General features: G+C 31.1%; 4 protein-coding genes across 4 annotated transcripts; 3 read left to right on the forward strand and 1 right to left on the reverse strand.

Annotated features, from left to right (window-relative positions):
- Positions 1 to 563: 563 nt before the first annotated feature.
- On the forward strand, positions 564 to 2863 carry LOC105430707 (mitochondrial import inner membrane translocase subunit TIM14). The gene is made up of 3 exons (XM_011644383.3): positions 564 to 1884; positions 2312 to 2437; positions 2517 to 2863. Exons 1-3 carry the CDS (start codon positions 1882 to 1884, stop codon positions 2727 to 2729), a joined length of 342 nt encoding a protein of 113 aa, XP_011642685.1. The 5' UTR covers positions 564 to 1881; the 3' UTR covers positions 2730 to 2863.
- On the reverse strand, positions 2752 to 5755 carry LOC105430708 (growth hormone-regulated TBC protein 1-A). Its single transcript, XM_011644384.3, has 7 exons — positions 5424 to 5755; positions 4842 to 5043; positions 4535 to 4765; positions 4071 to 4231; positions 3893 to 4001; positions 3558 to 3743; positions 2752 to 3469 (listed from the first exon to the last, which is right to left on the reverse strand). Exons 1-7 carry the CDS (start codon positions 5441 to 5443, stop codon positions 3362 to 3364), a joined length of 1017 nt encoding a protein of 338 aa, XP_011642686.1. The 5' UTR covers positions 5444 to 5755; the 3' UTR covers positions 2752 to 3361.
- Positions 5756 to 9111: 3356 nt separating this feature from the next.
- On the forward strand, positions 9112 to 11046 carry LOC148936326 (uncharacterized). The gene is made up of 2 exons (XM_089078443.1): positions 9112 to 9508; positions 10920 to 11046. Exons 1-2 carry the CDS (start codon positions 9178 to 9180, stop codon positions 10976 to 10978), a joined length of 390 nt encoding a protein of 129 aa, XP_088934569.1. The 5' UTR covers positions 9112 to 9177; the 3' UTR covers positions 10979 to 11046.
- Positions 10969 to 16476, forward strand: eIF2A (eukaryotic translation initiation factor 2A). Its single transcript, XM_011644381.2, has 12 exons — positions 10969 to 11127; positions 11725 to 11988; positions 12108 to 12207; positions 12389 to 12564; positions 13139 to 13227; positions 13315 to 13465; positions 13578 to 13748; positions 14162 to 14336; positions 14420 to 14589; positions 14719 to 14811; positions 14884 to 15062; positions 15167 to 16476. Exons 1-12 carry the CDS (start codon positions 11100 to 11102, stop codon positions 15290 to 15292), a joined length of 1722 nt encoding a protein of 573 aa, XP_011642683.1. The 5' UTR covers positions 10969 to 11099; the 3' UTR covers positions 15293 to 16476.
- Positions 16477 to 17159: the final 683 nt, after the last annotated feature.

Here is a 17159-nt window from a genome sequence, read left to right on the forward strand (position 1 = left end):
TAGGCATCGCGTCGAGGACGGTGCGCATGCGAGCGCGACAGAACAGCGTGGTCTACAGGTCACATTTGTGCGTCTTATTTGGAGATAGAGGGATCCGCGAAAGTCACAGGAGTCACGAGTCACCGAGTTACAAATCGTCGCCTCTTTCGACGATCGCCGCGAGAGACGAGAGATCTAAAATTCCATACGTGTCGGATTCTATGCTCTCGTTTCGGCGTTCGCCCTTTCTCGTCTCAGGATTATCGCGAATTAGAGAGAGAGAGAGAGAGAGAGAGAGAGAGAGAGAGAGAGAGAGAGAGAGAGAGAGGGAGAGAGAGAGAGGGAATGAGAGATTGAAACCCGATATCAATCGGACCAATATTAATAGATATATTATCTTATGTCAAATTACAGAGTAAACATGAAGTTTATTTTCGCATTCGCATATCTGTCGCATCGAAATATCAACTTAGCGAAGTTATATCAGTCTCGCCTCGCGATATACAGTCAGTGAGGGAGGGAAAGAGGGGTGGAGGAAGGGAGATAGATTGAGTTAACCAGGACTTGAGCGCTAATCAACGTCGGTGTGCGGAACGGAGTTGAGTCGAATCGAGTCGAAGTTGGAAACAAGCGAGCGTTCCGGAATTGGACCGATTGTATCGTCGTAAAAATCCCAAAAGAATCGACAACCATCGTGCGCTAGACTCGTGTGCTAACTCTAACGTTTTCCGTGGCTCACAGGCCCCGGTATTAATTTTCCAAGCGCGAAATCGATGCGAGCAACAGCGGGAGGAATCCCGCGGCCACGCGCGGCCGTGACCGCGCGCCGAAAATCCGAAGATCTCGACGGCCCGGCGATCGGCCTCGCGGCCGATAGTCGATATTTATACGCGCGTACGGAAACGGAACGCGCGCGCGGGGCTGCGACTCGTGCGTTTCCGTGCGTGCATTTCGCAAGCCTCGCGCGGCGACGCGCCGGCTTCGCCTCGCGCGCGCATGCGGTCGTATCGTAACGGCTGTGGCGTAGAGCCTCGCCGGTCGCCGCTCCCGCGCGGCGTCTCCGTGACATCATCGTGTCCTGGGTGTCTCGCGCTCCGAGATGCCCAGGAACTCCCAGGATTCGGGAGAATGGATGGACTTGATCCGAACTTCGGCAGAACGATCGGGAACAATCGAGAAGGTGTCGTGATCGACACTGGGAGCGATCTGTTCCTTCTGGTTGCGTTTTCTTGAGCGTGAAATGAAATAGATGGACAATTAGACTTAGGAGGAAGAAGGGGAAAGATGCAGAAAGCTCACAATCAACTACGAAGTCTGTCTGCATTGATCATTATCAATTGGTTGGAACCAGCGGTCGATCGAATGAGACGGCTGTCCGTCTTCGTGACGAAGCTTCGCGTTACCGTCCACTTGATCGCACATATATGTGAAAGAGTTTCTCTATTTATTTTCACATCCAGAGATATCTGTTTTACGTTTACTCTTGTTTCCTTTTTTTTCTCTTCTTTGCAATCAAAACATGCGATATCTCGCTCGCGTTTTATCTTGAAAAAAAAAAAAAAAAGATAAAAGGTGCAGTTAAAAATGAATGTCTTGTTTTATTCAGTTGTACTTTGTTACTCCTTACTTAAGTAAATATTTTCTGTAAGCTTTACGAATGAATAGAAGACGCAAAATGTAGTTTTAAAAAAATAGATGTAATGTCCGAGAATATGCATGCAAAACGAGGTAATCATATAAATGTATGTACGAATGATAATGTAGAATAACGATTTTATCACAAGTAATGCTTTTGAAAATGGAGTAGATGGAGGGATCGTAGCTCATGCCACATGCTAAAATTATTTCTTCCCGGTGTATATGTACGAAATTGCGTCTGCTGTTTTGAATTCCAAGTAAAAAATGGTAAGAATACTGACGAATTTATTTTTAAAAAAATATCTAATAGCATAAAACTTGCGTTTTACATGTCGTAAGAACGCAAACGATCTGTATCAATGTCAAATTCGTGAAATATGTAGGCGAATCTGAAATGCAATGCCGAAGCTGTCGCAGATATACAAATATTTCGTCAGCTTTTTTCATTGTTGATATATATGTAATATTAATATCATAAAGTGGTGAGAATTTTGCTGTGAGAACAACTATCTTCATGTAAAATGACAAACATTTAATATTAATGGAATTAGAACTAGAGCTAAAGGTTAAGTCTTCTCAGTTAAGTCTCCTTTAGTCTTTTTATGATGCATTTCTGCCTTCAGCAAGGCATTTCATTAGGACTTAGAATGTCGAATTTTAACATTTTAATAAGAATAAAAACTTGGCTCTTTAGGCATCCACAGCTGTGGCAGCGGGTATTGGTCTAGCAGCTATTGGCTTTGCTGGTCGTTATCTGCTCAGGAGAATGCCAAATTTATCACAAAGGATGGCAGAGACAGTAAAGAAGCTAGATTCCCAGGTAGAAATACTTCTCTTTAGTAAATTTTTCATAGTTACATTATTCACGAATATAAATGTTAATATTTTTAAATTTATAGTCGCTAGCGAATAGTAAGTACTACAAAGGTGGTTTCGAGCCGAAGATGACCAGGCGAGAAGCTAGTTTGATTTTGGGAGTGTCACCCACAGCTAATAAAGCCAAAGTAAAGGAACAATTTAAAAAGGTAATGGCTGTGAATCATCCAGATCGTGGCGGTTCTCCATATATCGCTGCAAAAATTAACGAGGCAAAAGATCTGCTTGAGAAATAATGAAAATAGAGTATGTAGCATATATTGTAATATATATCTGTATTTAGGAACAAAATTTTTTAAATGTATATAGTTCTTAACATAATTTAATTTTACATATATATTATCTATTCTATAAACAATTTTTGAATTTATTGATTTATATTGATTTTAATACCTTCATTGTTGAGATTGAGTTTTGAGAGGGAAGTTTGTGCATAAGTGAGAACTGTATGTGCATATGAGTTCAATGTCAATTATAAAATATTACAAGTATAATCGTTTCTTCTCAGATATTCGCTTTTAATACTCTCATATAATTCCCGCAAAATATCACAATTATGTATATAACTTCCATTATAGTTTTTATAATACTTCATATTTTAATATCCTCGGTGAGATAATAATCTTATAAATCCTTGTTTTTTTTTTTACGTATATACAATAGTAAACTAAGATAAACTTAGACTGATTGAGTAAATATATCATACTTACATTATTAAATAAACAAATTGTATGTACAGCAATAGAATATAATAATTATGCAGTAACAATATAATACAACTTTATATGCATCCATTTTGCAGAAGATATAAACGAATATCAACAACGACTAGAATATTTCGGTGTATGTGGAATCTCAATCATTAATACTATCGCTCCAACTTGTCTTGTTTTCGTTTTGCACGTTGTTGCATTATTTTCGTTCTTAATTTTGCTATTGTGCTCCCAGGCAGTGATCCAGGTACTTTAAAAATACTCTGAAACAATAAACATAATATCCATTTCCGTAAATGTTTAATTTTTGTTTTATTTATAATGTTTAGACAACGTGCAATGGCTACATACCTGCATAAATTCATGACATCGTAAAACAATACTATCTTTCGTTATATCCTTAAAACATTCGGCTAATGTTGTAAAATCTTGGCAAGCTAACAGATTGGATCTGTTCCTTTTTATAAGCGTCAACGCGACGCGGAAGATAATCTTAGTACCTTCGTAGAAGAGACAATCCCAAATACGTAGAGTAGTCTGTAAATACGAGATCATTAAACATTTTCAATGATTAAAGTCTTAATTAAAAATTTAAATTCTTTATGTATATAAGTATAATTATCAATATATTTGCATATATTCTGATATTATGACATGAAAAAAATTCCACGATAATTAGAACATACCTCTATAGGTAAAACTTCAGCAAATAAACACACAAACCATTTAGTTGTAATTACTGGCCAAGGTAGTCCTATATTTGTCACATGTTGATACACATCAGGCATTTTTATCCTGTGCAAATATAAACGCATCCGTATATAATACTGTTGATAAGTGAAATTATAGTAAACTATGTGTTACCTTACTAATTCTGCGAGAACATCAATATCGGTAAGTAGACCATCCATAGTACATGTATAATAATCTGGTAGGATTTTATCAATCAATACTTTTAATAACCAAAATGCTGTTTCTTCGCTTTTTGTTACAAGCAAAAGTAAACCTGCTATGTAGTTTAAACCCTGAAAGATATTGAAAAAATATGTTTAAAAAAATAAATAATAAAAATTATATAAGGATTCTTAATATTAAATATAAAATGGCTAATGAGAATATCGCGTGATAATAGTGCATAAATTGTTACGTATAAAATATATTTTAATTAAAAATAGAATAAAGATCAAACATTTCAGTTCTATTTCGAAACTATTTTCAAATATATATTTGAAATTTTCTTATTTATTGTTAACTTTTTCTTAAAATTATTAAAATTTTATTACTGTTTTATTTATATACATAAAATATTCACTATATGAGGTTGTTACCTGGCAATATCCTACAGTTTTATTTTGATGAGCAAAAGCCAACAATATATTATATAATTGATGTTGTTGATTTTCTGTGTTATTAAAGAATATATTGTCTGGAAATGTTCTTGGGAGATCAGTTTTAATAATCTCAGCAGTTTCTGCATTGTGAGGGGACAATAATAACTTTTGATAAAAATCTGGTGACTCATTCTTCAGATCTTCTCCACCGCTTACAGCGAGCCATACCTGAATAATTTAATTTTATTTCTTTTTATCTTAGATACTTAAGATGTGACAAGCTGAATTATTTAACATGTATTACCAATCCTCTGTGTTCTCCTGGAATGCCTTTACGAACATATTTCTTTATTGTAATGCTTCGTTGTAGAGACTTGCCCTCGCCAATAATTTTTGCCCATTTCTTAGCCATCTTTGCAAGTACTTTGAGATACTCGGACATAAAATCTTCGTAAGTTTCATAATCGAAATCGTGTGGTCGCTCGAAACCATATTCGTCCACATCACTAAAAATAAAATAAATGGATGTATAAGTTATAAATGTTACAAGATTAAATATGTAAGTAACTGATACATTAATCGCTAAATAAATATCACACATTTTCATACGGTAGAGCACAAATGATTTATGAATTAATATGTAATAAGGCCGCAGAGAGACGAGACGAGTGAGAAACAAATTTTGACGAGCGATAAAAGAAAAACAAATTGATGTTCCTCTGCTTTCAATTTCAAGACCGAGGGGCGGAAACATAACCTCGACAAGATAAAAGACAGAATAAACAAATGGGATATTTTTCAATCGAGGACTCTGTTGAGAATCAGGGTCGCGTTCGCGGTACGTGGGACTGTTTTACGGACAAGAGAGCGAGAAGAACGAACTCACCTGAAGCATGAGCTTGCCATGCCCTACGTTACTCGCCAAGTGTCGAATGGTTCTGCGATCGCGTGTGCGTGCAGCTCGGTCCATAGGTGTTTCGTGTATGAAACACCCACGAGTTTCGCCTACCGACGCAGTGACACCCGATCGCGGAAATGCTCCGAAACGCCCGTCTCTCGTCAGAGAAGGAGAAAGGAGCGTGGTGTAACTCTCATGGCGCGCGCGTCTCGTCTTAAGTACGGGTGGACGTTCCGTTCGGACGACCGAACGACGGATATTCGCGGAGAGGATGGAGTTGCGAAAGAGCCGGGTAGAGTGACGAAAGATCTTCGTCCTCCGTTGCGACGCGTCGCAATCGGAAAAACACCTGTAGAATCTCTCGCGATTCTAAATATAAATACGGTCATTTTTAAATTGCGGATTATTTATCGCCCACTCGCTCCACATCCCGCGATGATTCGAAATATCGGCGATTTGATCGATCGATCGATCGATCGATCGATCGTTGCGAGTCTCGAAGTATCGGATACGCGCGTAATTGAATTCTAAATTCCTATTAAATCAGATACCGAGATACTATTAAAGACCGACAACCGTGGATAAATTTTCATTACCAAAGTCTGTGCCTACTCAAGTACCACAGACTGTCACAATAAGCTCCAGTATCTGTATCTGCCATTAGATAAATAGATAGATAGATAGATAAATAGATGGATAGATAGATAGATGGAGAGATGGATGATGGAGAGATGGATAGAGAGATATAGGGAGAGGGATATAGGGATAGAGGGATAAATAGAGAGATAGAGAGAGATAGAGAGAGAGAGAGAGAGAGAGAGAGAGAGAGAGAGAGATTATTTCTTTATAGTTCAAAAATTAGATTCCGAGTAAAATTTTGTGAGAAAAAAAATTATCTCAGAATATAATCAAAATCATGTCTTTTCAAAAACCCAGAGTTGTTTTCAATCACCCATATATTTCACAGAAACTTAATAGAAATAATATATCCATAAAGCACAAAACGTTTCAGAAAACATTCAGAAAGCTTTTAAAAAGCAGATATATCATAAATGTGAAACATGCCTGAATATTTTTTTGAAAGATTTTTGCACATTTTCTAACATACTTCGGCACTGTGTGAGAAAAATTATGACTGAAATATTTCCGACATATTTCAAAGATTTATTATTGAAATATTTCAAAAATATTTGAGAAACATTTCTAAAATTACATCAAAGTGGACATATGATGTATCTGAAATACGTCTGAAATATTTTTTTGAAAAGTTTCATATTTCATTGACAGTTTTCTGAATGCTTTCCAAAATTTTTCAATGCTGTGTGGGGTCTATCTAGACAAACTTGCATAGCTGCATAAAAAAATTATCCAATTGTATTTTATGTATGTTCTTATGATAAAAATGCGATTGGATAATTTTCTTTATGCACGTGGTTATGTAACTATGTAATTTTTTAATAGATCTTTAATCAGAATTCTTTATTTTCAGATTAAAAATAAAAATGAAGGACTTTGATTGGTTGATTATTCTATTTTTTATGCAAATAATAGGCCTGTTCTTTTTAGTTGAACTTCTTTTACAGCTCACATTTCTTTTCTGTCCATGCTGGAGAAAAAAAAAGGAAAGATGAACTGTGCGAAAACTTTAACTGAAAAGAATAGACTAGGGTCTATTCTTTTTAGCTGAACTGGCTGCATTAATTCAGAGTTTATCTTTCTTCTTCCAGTGTAAGAAAGAAAGATAAACTGTGAACTAGTATACATAATAATAATTTTATCTTTATTTAATAATATTCCAAATTTATTTAATTAAGTCTATATTAAGTCTTTTATTAGAGATGTATAATCATAAATAATCTATTTTTATTTTATTATAATCTAGTCTATTGCATATATCTTTCGTTATCTTTAGATTATAATATTTAATTTTGATCTAATTCTATTAACAATATATTAGAATGTAATTAAAAGCATTGTTTTAAAATTGCACTACTTAAAATATTGCATTTTTAAAATATTGTATTTTTTAGATAATACTAAAATCAGTAAAAAATAAATTAATGTTATTAATTTTAAATTTAAGATTCTTCATATCGTATATTTAATTTTCTATGAAGAAATGTTATAAACATTTTAAGATAATATAAACAGTAAAAGATACAATATATTTGCGAAGTTTAGTGATATTTCATTAATTTTTAAAGAACAGCGATAATTTCAATATTCCTTTTCATAGTTCTGTAATTTTCAAATATTAAACAAAGTTTTGCATTTTTAACATTAAAAAATGAAAAATAAAAACTATTCTACTTTCATGTTTCAGCACAGTATGTCACTATAGAAAACAATCAAAATATATATGTCATAAGAAGATTTTGACTAGTTCTAGACTCCATGTTTGTAAAGCACCTAAAGACAAAATTCTAACAGTTGACAATTTTATACGCGAATATGTGTAACAGCACACTTGACGAAAATGTGTGATGTTAATTATTTAGCCATTTTAGCAACAGATCTCGTTAGTTTTTTAAGAGAGTTCTATGTTCTACAATCATTTTTAAGCAGATTTTCAACGTCTACATAATCAGCACTATATTCTTTCTTTGAGTGTTGGTTTGCATACGGTACTACGTGTCTTAAATCTCGATTTAAAATTAGTAATATTAACTTATGTCTAGAGATTAATATTATATAAAAAGTATAACATGAAAGATATCTCAAGTGATATGATTTTGACAACTTTACTCGATTATATTGTTAATAAAATAAAATCGAAATTAAATGTTTATTTTATGAATGAAAAAGGATTAGGTGCAATGGACTAGATTATAATCAAATAAGAATATAATATCTATGATCATATATTTCTAATAAAGTATACTTAACTAAATAAACGTAGAATATTATTAAATAAGGATAAAATTATTACTATGTACTACTAAGGAATTAGGCGTAAACCAACCAAGTAAAAATAGGATATTTAGCAAATAAGGATATAATTTTTATTTTTATAATTTTATTATATCTTCTAACCGTTGAATTAGGCGTCGTGAGTTTACTACTAATTAATAGTCTAAAGAAATTAAGTTTATTATCTTATACATTTTGTCCTCTTACCTTTCATTTTCCTCTGAGAGTCTTGAAGAGATCGATGCATATCTATCTGCGGAAAACGTTCATTCCTTAAATTAAAAAATTTTAGTTTCTTCTTCGATTTGATGTCAGGACGTCGTTTCGTACTGACATCGGGATCGCGCAGCTGCCTACATTTTCGTTCATATTCATATATGCTTCTCCATGTGTGAGAAACATAGGCCGCTATATGAAGCGATTCTTCATCCAGCATACTAAAAATTAGATTCGAAATTTCATAAGGTAATTTCGCAATAATATCTATACGAACTTCTTTATGTTCAAAACACACGAGCAAATTCCTGAAAGCCTCCATAGCTAGCGATCGGGATGGTTGCAGCGTATGCAATGACTATTTCGGCAGTTTGGCTCGGTATTTATTGGACTTCACCCCACCTGTACAAAATCTTTTTTCCCTCTCTCCACCCCCACTCTCCATCCTTCCACCCTATAGCCGTTAGCGGAAAGAAGGATGAGGTGGAGGGGTGAGGGGTGGGGGGTGAAGAGGTGGGAAAGAAAATTTTGTGTTGGAAGGGAGGTTTCCAATAAATATCCAGCCAAGCTGCCGAAACAGTCATTGCATACGCTGCAGCCATCCCGATCGCTGGCTATGGAGGCTTTCAGGAATTTGCTCGTGTGTTTTGAACATAAAGAAGTTCGTATAGATGTTATTGCGAAATTACCTTATGAAATTTCGAATCTAATTTTTAGTATGCTGGATGAAGAATCGCTTCATATAGCGGCCTATGTTTCTCACACATGGAGAAGCATGTGTGAATATGAACGAAAATGTAGGCAGCTGCGCGATCCCGATGTCAGTACGAAACGACGTCCTGACATCAAATCGAAGAAGAAACTAAAATTTTTTAATTTAAGGAATGAACGTTTTCTGCAGATAGATATGCATCGATCTCTTCGAGACTCTCAGAGGAAAATGAAAGGTAAGAGGACAAAATGTATAAGATAATAAACTTAATTTCTTTAGACCATTAATTAGTAGTAAACTCACGACACCTAATTCAACGGTTAGAAGATATAATAAAATTATAAAAATAAAAATTATATCCTTATTTGCTAAATATCCTATCTTTACTTGGTTGGTTTACGCCTAATTCCTTAGTAGTACAATTACTTAGTAGTAATAATTTTATCCTTATTTAATAATATTCTACGTTTGTTTAGTTAAGTATACTTTATTAGAAATATATGATCATAGATATTATATTCTTATTTGATTATAATCTAGTCCATTGCACCTAATCCTTTTTCATTCATATAAAATAAACATTTAATTTCGATTTTATTTTATTAACAATATAATCGAGTAAAGTTGTCAAAATCATATTACTTGAGATATCTTCCATGTTATACTTTTTATATAATATTAATCTCTAGACATAAGTTAATATTACTAATTTTAAATCGAGATTTAAGACACGTAGTACCGTATGCAAACCAACACTCAAAGAAAGAATATGTGCTGATCATGTAGACGTTGAAAATCTGCTTAAAAATGATTGTAGAACATAGAACTCTCTTAAAAAACTAACGAGATCTGCTAAAATGGCGGTAAATATTATTTAATTAACATCACACATTTTCGTCAAGTGTGCTGTTACACATATTCGCATATAAAATTGTCAACTGTTAGAATTTTGTCTTCAGGTGCTTTACAAACATGGAGTCTAGAACTAGTCAAAATCTCCTTATGACAATATTTGATTGTTTTCTATAGTGAGTGACATACTGTGCTGAAACATGAAAGTAGAATAATTTTTATTTTTCATTTTTTAATGTTAAAAATGCAAAAATGCAAAACTTTAATATTTGCGAATTACAGAACTATGAAAAGGAATATTGAAATTATCGTTGTTCTTTAAAAATTAATGAAATATCGCTAAACTTCGCGAATATATTGTATCTTTTACTGTTTATATTATCTTAAAATGTTTATAACATTTCTTCATAGAAAATTAAATATACGATATGAAGAGTCTTAAATTTAAAATTAATAACATTAATTTATTTTTTTTAGACACAGATTTTAGTATTATCTAAAAAATACATACAATATTTTAAGTAGTGCAATTTTAAAACAACCATTTTAACTACATTCTAATATATTGTTAATAGAATTAGATCAAAATTAACTATTATAATCTAAAGATAAAACAATGAGATAAAATAACAAGATATAGTAACGAAAAGTTACATGCAATAGACCAGATTATCAAATAAAAATAGAATATTTATGATTATATATTTCTAATAAAATAGACTTAACTAAACGAATTTAGAATATTATTAAATAAAGATAAAATTATTAACCAATTAAATTATTAACCAATTCAGCCATAAAGAACAGGCCTCTATTTGTGCTCCCGCTCGCTCACGTGTTTGAATGGGTCTGAAGTAGGCCTGATTACCGGCGCGCTCGATTCAGAAAGCACGAAAGCGACCAACTTCAGACGGTAGGACGGATAATAGTAGATAGTGTCCCGTCGTGCGGCACTGCATGGTGACGGTGGTAAAATGGCTTCGTCCGTGCCTTGCGTTGCTGGTAAGCATCTTTCCACGCCATTCGCAGCGACACGCGAGACTGTCGATTGTTGAATTACAATTTAATCGTCGGAGAAATTCATTTCCTACGGATAATCATCGTCGCGTAAGCGAACACTCGATGGTATTTCGTTCGCTACACATTGCGGTCTCTTGCGACCAACGTGCGCTGGTCATGCCGTCTCGGCATTCAACGATTCGGAGCTATTTGTGATAACAACGTCATTGCAAGAAATGACATTCATATCGCGATGCTCGTGAATCACAGATGCACATTGAGACAAATTATCTCGCGATTCTGTGCTCTAACCTCCAAGTGCTGTGTGACGTGTTATCCTCTTGTACGTCACTGCTGACGCGAGGTTTTATTAATGTTAAAAAGAAAAAAAAAAGATGCCAATATTTGCACGTTTATCTTAATACGTTTTCCAGAAACAGAAATCCTCCGATTATTTTCGAGCAATAGTCTTGCTTAATAAACAAACATATAATATGTCTCATCTAATATAAATTGTCTAATATAAATCGTGTAATATATTGCTTAATCAAATGTTATTCTTATCATTATACAAAAGAGATGGTATATTCTTTTTTATAGTGAGAGGGTCCAATGGTATAAATTTAGCATATGGTCCACCATCCTATGACTCAGTTAAAACATTTCCCAAAGATGATAGCAAGCAATGCAAGACTATGCTCTTCAGTCCTGATGGTCAATACTTTGCTTGGTGTAATGGGTCCAAGGTTAAAATTGTACTATGCAAGACATGGCAGATTGTTGCTGAAATTGAACGACCTAAAATCTGTGCTCTCAAATTCTCCAGTCACAGCACTTATCTTGCAACTTGGGAACCATCCTTTGGTAATTAATACATAATTAATATAAAATAAGTATAAAATAAGTAAAATTTTTTATATTAATTTTATATTTATAATTTATTTATTTTATATTTATAATTAGGAGCATTGATATAATTTCAGTGACAAAAGAGGCACCTCAGGGAATAGAAAATTTTCGTATATGGAAGGCTGAAACAGGTGAACTAGTTCAGCATCTTGTACAGAAGAGAATGACGGATTGGTAAATATCAGATTATCACAACTCTATTTTTTATCAATCTTAAAAAATTAAATTAAACTAGAATAAACTAGAATAAACAGCAATTAGATAATTTTATTGATTGATGCTTTTATAAAGTTTTTATTTACATGAAAATAATTATTAATTATAGAAATAATTACATATATTTATCCAAAAATAGGGAGCCACAGTGGTCAAGTGATGAGACATTCTATGGAATATTAAAAGGAGGAAATGTTCTTTTGTATGAAAATAACAATTTTGATAGATATGTGCACAAGATAGGTAAAGGCAACATTGCTAAATTTAGTATAGCCCCTGGTAATGCTCCTTACCATATTCTCTGCTATATGCCAGGTAATTGTGTCAGTCACTATTTCACAGTGTGATTAATATATTTAATGCGCGATCTAATTTACTTGTTTCTCCATGTATATGTATTGAAATTTAATTTAATTATAAAAACAAAAATATTTATATGTTTATATGCGCACTTTTTATTTTAGAGTATTAAATATTGTAATTATACAATTACAAATAGTAGTCATAAGTTTCATGCATTTTTACATCATATTGAGTCTAATAACAAAGCCTAATCAACAATAATCAACACGGCACTCAACTTATTAATATATAATTGTAGGAATTATTAATAGCAATGTGGTGAGATACTAAAATATGGAAATTGCTGCATCTATAATCGTTAAAAATATTTTTTAGCATTACATCAATATTTTGTCTAAAAGCATTTAATATAGATAATGATTCATAAAAACTTTAATAAAATGCATGATAATTATAAGAAATAAAAATATAAAAAAATTTTTATTGATTTTACAAAATATTTAATCATTATATTAATATATTTTATATTTATAAAAGATTATACATATGCATTTTTAAATACAAAGTTTCTTGCTATCTGATTTAGGAAGTTCTGGTCAGCCTTCTTTTGGAAGATTATTCAGATACCCAAAGTTTGAGATTGGAGAAGCGATAGCAAGCAAAAGCTTTTTCCAAGTAAATTTTAAATATATTTTCATCATTAAATATTTCTTTTACTAGTATGTATTACTTCATCTGTTTTGACTTATTATCATTTTTTAGGCAGACAGAGTTGATATGTATTGGAATAAATCTGGAACAAATGTATTATTGATGACAAATATAGAAGTTGACAAGACCGGTGCATCGTATTATGGAAAACAGACATTGCATCATTTTAATACAAAAGGGGAGACTGCTATGGTTATGCTAAGTAAGTTAATTTTAAACTCTCACCTTTGATTAGTATTAAAAGTTTAGAATATTGTTTTAAAAGACCAATTCTAAAATAATACTATTACAGAAATTCTTTTAATTTAAATTAGGTAAAGAAGGTCCTATACATGCAGTAGAATGGTCTCCCAAGAATACAGAATTCTGTGTGATATATGGTTTTATGCCATCTAAAACAACATTATTTAATTGCAAATGTGAAGCGGTCTTCGAATTTGGCATGTTATATAGGAATAGTATATATTATAATCCACATGGCAATAATATCCTTTTATTATCATGTTATAAGCTAATAATTGTCTTAATACTATAAGACAGTATTTAATTACATCATTATTCTTAACAGCAAATGCGTATGTGCGTGTTTTGAAAAATTAACAAACTTTTTGCAATAAGAATTTCATTTAATGGAAGATTAATTGATTTCAAATTTGATTATCAATTTATTAAAAAGGAGGAAATCTAGGTATAGCTTTGAATGGGCTATGTTGCAAGTTCGGTAATTTAACAACACGTGATTCGTAATATAAGCATTTGCCTTGAATTTAAATATTCAATGAAAAAAAAAAATTGTTCGACACTAAGACTGTTCGCCGATTAATGCCACCTATAATTTGATTGTTTTGAAAAATATAAGTTATTTGATTATGCATTAATTTCCTTGACTACCGTGTACTATTGCTTTTGGCTGGATTTGGTAATCTTAGAAGTGGCATCGAACTATGGGATGTCATTAATAGAAAACTTATTGCTAAAACTGATGCACCAGATACTACGCTATTACGATGGTCGCCAGATGGTGAACATTTCATGACAGCAACTACAGCACCTAGATTACGAATCACTAATGGGTAAATAATTATATCCTGAAAAAGATTATGCTAGATTTAGAATATTTTGTTATAGTAATTAATCATTTGTATTAAATTATTAGATTTAAGATCTGGCATTATACTGGTTCGTTAATATATCAACGACCATGGAATAATCAAGAAGAACTTTGGGAAGTAGCATGGCAAAATTTTCCTTTAAATGTTTTCTCAGAAAAACCTATCAGTTATAAAGCAGTTGACGGTATTGTAACTAATCTTAATCAGTCACAAGGTAATAATTATTTTTATAGGTTATAATTATTTTAAAATTAGGTTATAATTATTAGGTTATAATTATTTTAAAATTAAACATCTCTAAAACATAATTACAAAATAATTAAAATTATTTATATATTTCTAGCACCGAAAGAAGCATATAGACCACCATGTGCTAGAGGACAAAATATTACGTTTAGATTGCATGATGACATTGAAACACCTTCTAAGTCTGAATGTAAGTATTCAAACATAAATAATATAATAATAATGAGAATATTTCATTGTTAATGCTATGGATTATTTGCAGCAAATCCATCAAAAGCTGCATTAAAAATGAAAAAAAATCGGGAAGCAAAAAAAGCTAAAAAAGAATTAGAGTCTAACAATTCTACTGTCACTGAACAAGTTACAAGCACAACAGCAAGCGTAAAAATAGAATTAACGGACGATCCTGAAAAAAATAAGAAAATAAAGAAAATAACAAGCGTAAGTATAATAAAACAAATATGTAATAATACTTATTTTTTACATAGTATTTAATTTTTTTACTATTAAAATAATTTACATTGCCAATTTTTTATTTGTCACAGAAATTAGATCAAATATCTAAATTGAAAGAGCAATTAAAAGCAGGAAAACAATTAGAAATCAATCAATTAGATAAGATTAAAAAGGAAGATGAATTACTAAAAGAACTTGAAGAACTTACTTTATGATAAATCATAAATATTAAACACAGAATTAATTCGATAAAAATAAAAAGCTATTGCGAAATAGCTTTTTTGAAATAAAAATGCAAACTAATGGAAAAAAATCAAATTGTGCATTTTGATATTAACTAAAGAAGAACAGCGATTATGGAAAATTTTAAACAAAATTTTTCTCACCAATTGTGAATTGATACTGAATCCAAGAATTGTGTTCGTATATATAAATAATAATAGAGTATATTAGATTTAATTAACAAAGAACTTTGTTATACTCAGTAAATGACTCTGTTTAATGACTACATTTATTATTATGTATTTCCTAATTTTGCTATTAATATAAATTGATAATGATGAAGATAGTTATAATGTATATTACCAAAAATTTCTCTTAGACCATTATATGCATTATAATAATCATTATCGAGATAAGAGCAAAAGTTACTTCTTGACTAGTTAGCTGAAAGCTAATACTATAGTTTTGAAAATTTATCAGATGTTTCCCGATAGAAATGCGTTCCTGAAAATATGGACTTGCAGTTTTTATTTTGTGATTCTCTATTTTACTTTTTTCTATGAGAATTTTAAAATAAAGACTTAACAGACATTTATAATGCAATAATAAATTTTGCATTTAAATATCTTGTCGTTTTGCGCATTTATAGAAATATTATCTAATATGATGCAATCGAAAATTGTAACATTCAAATATAAAATATCGTTTCTGAAAAAATTTTTGAAAAAAATTGTATATTTAAAACTTATTTTAATATATAATATTTTGTCTAATGTTCTAAGATTTACAAACATAAAACACAATTAAAATATTATATTTTGAAATAAGATTTAAATATCCAATTTTTTCAAAAGTTTATGTTACTCTTTCCTATAGAATATTTTTAGAAAATTCGAATTGCAATTCTTTTTTATTACATCAATTTAAAATTAGAATATAAATTTGTCTGTAATCTTTAATATTTACAAACGTAAAATAATCAACATAATGTAACATTAAGTATAAATAAAATATTAAAACATTTTTTTCAAAATGGCAATATTCAACTAAGTGAATTACATTCAATAATAAGAATAATAAGAACAACGTATCAATAGGCACATCATAGGCGGGAGTAGTAATTATATATGTTATGTACAGTGACATGAGATTTATGAAAATAAATTCTTAAAGAAATTATTGTTTGAATATCAATGAAATCCTATTGAGTAATAAATTGTACATTTCGGAAATGGCTCGCTTATAAAAGATATTTTTAAATGTAAGAATAATTTATATTCGTAAAAGGGATTCAAATTAGTACTTGAAAAAAATTCTAGCCATGAATTATATGAAGTTGCATTCATTATATTCTTTATTCTCTTATATTTCTTTTCCTTCCAACCATCGAAATATCTCTCTTTAATTTCAAAGTGTAGAAATGTATTATTGGGAATAAGAATATGTTGCTTTTGCCTTATTCTCTACTCTGACTGTATCACACAAAAAGTGTATAGCAAGAGGAAATTAAAATAATAAAAGATTTGTAAGATGATCTTGAGTATATAGTTTAATAATAATCATTAATTGATTCAATCGACACATGTAACAAATATAGAAATAAATCTAATTTGTTTCCTTATCTTTTTCTATCAAACTAAAAATTATATTTAAGAATTATAGGACAATATAAGAAATATTTACGAAAATTTCAATTTTCAATTGTTGAGTTATGTATCCATTTTAATGTAAATAAAATTATTAAGTTTTTGTTTATTATTGTATATTGGGAAGAGAAAATTAGGAATGATTATATAATCAGAAATTTTATTGTACAACTCTCATTTGAGTCATTTCGTCGAGTAACATTTTTTTTACTGA

Source organism: Pogonomyrmex barbatus, unplaced genomic scaffold, assembly GCF_055798465.1.
Source record: "Pogonomyrmex barbatus isolate J1 unplaced genomic scaffold, ASM5579846v1 scaffold23, whole genome shotgun sequence".
NCBI classification, from domain to species: Eukaryota; Metazoa; Arthropoda; class Insecta; order Hymenoptera; family Formicidae; genus Pogonomyrmex; species Pogonomyrmex barbatus.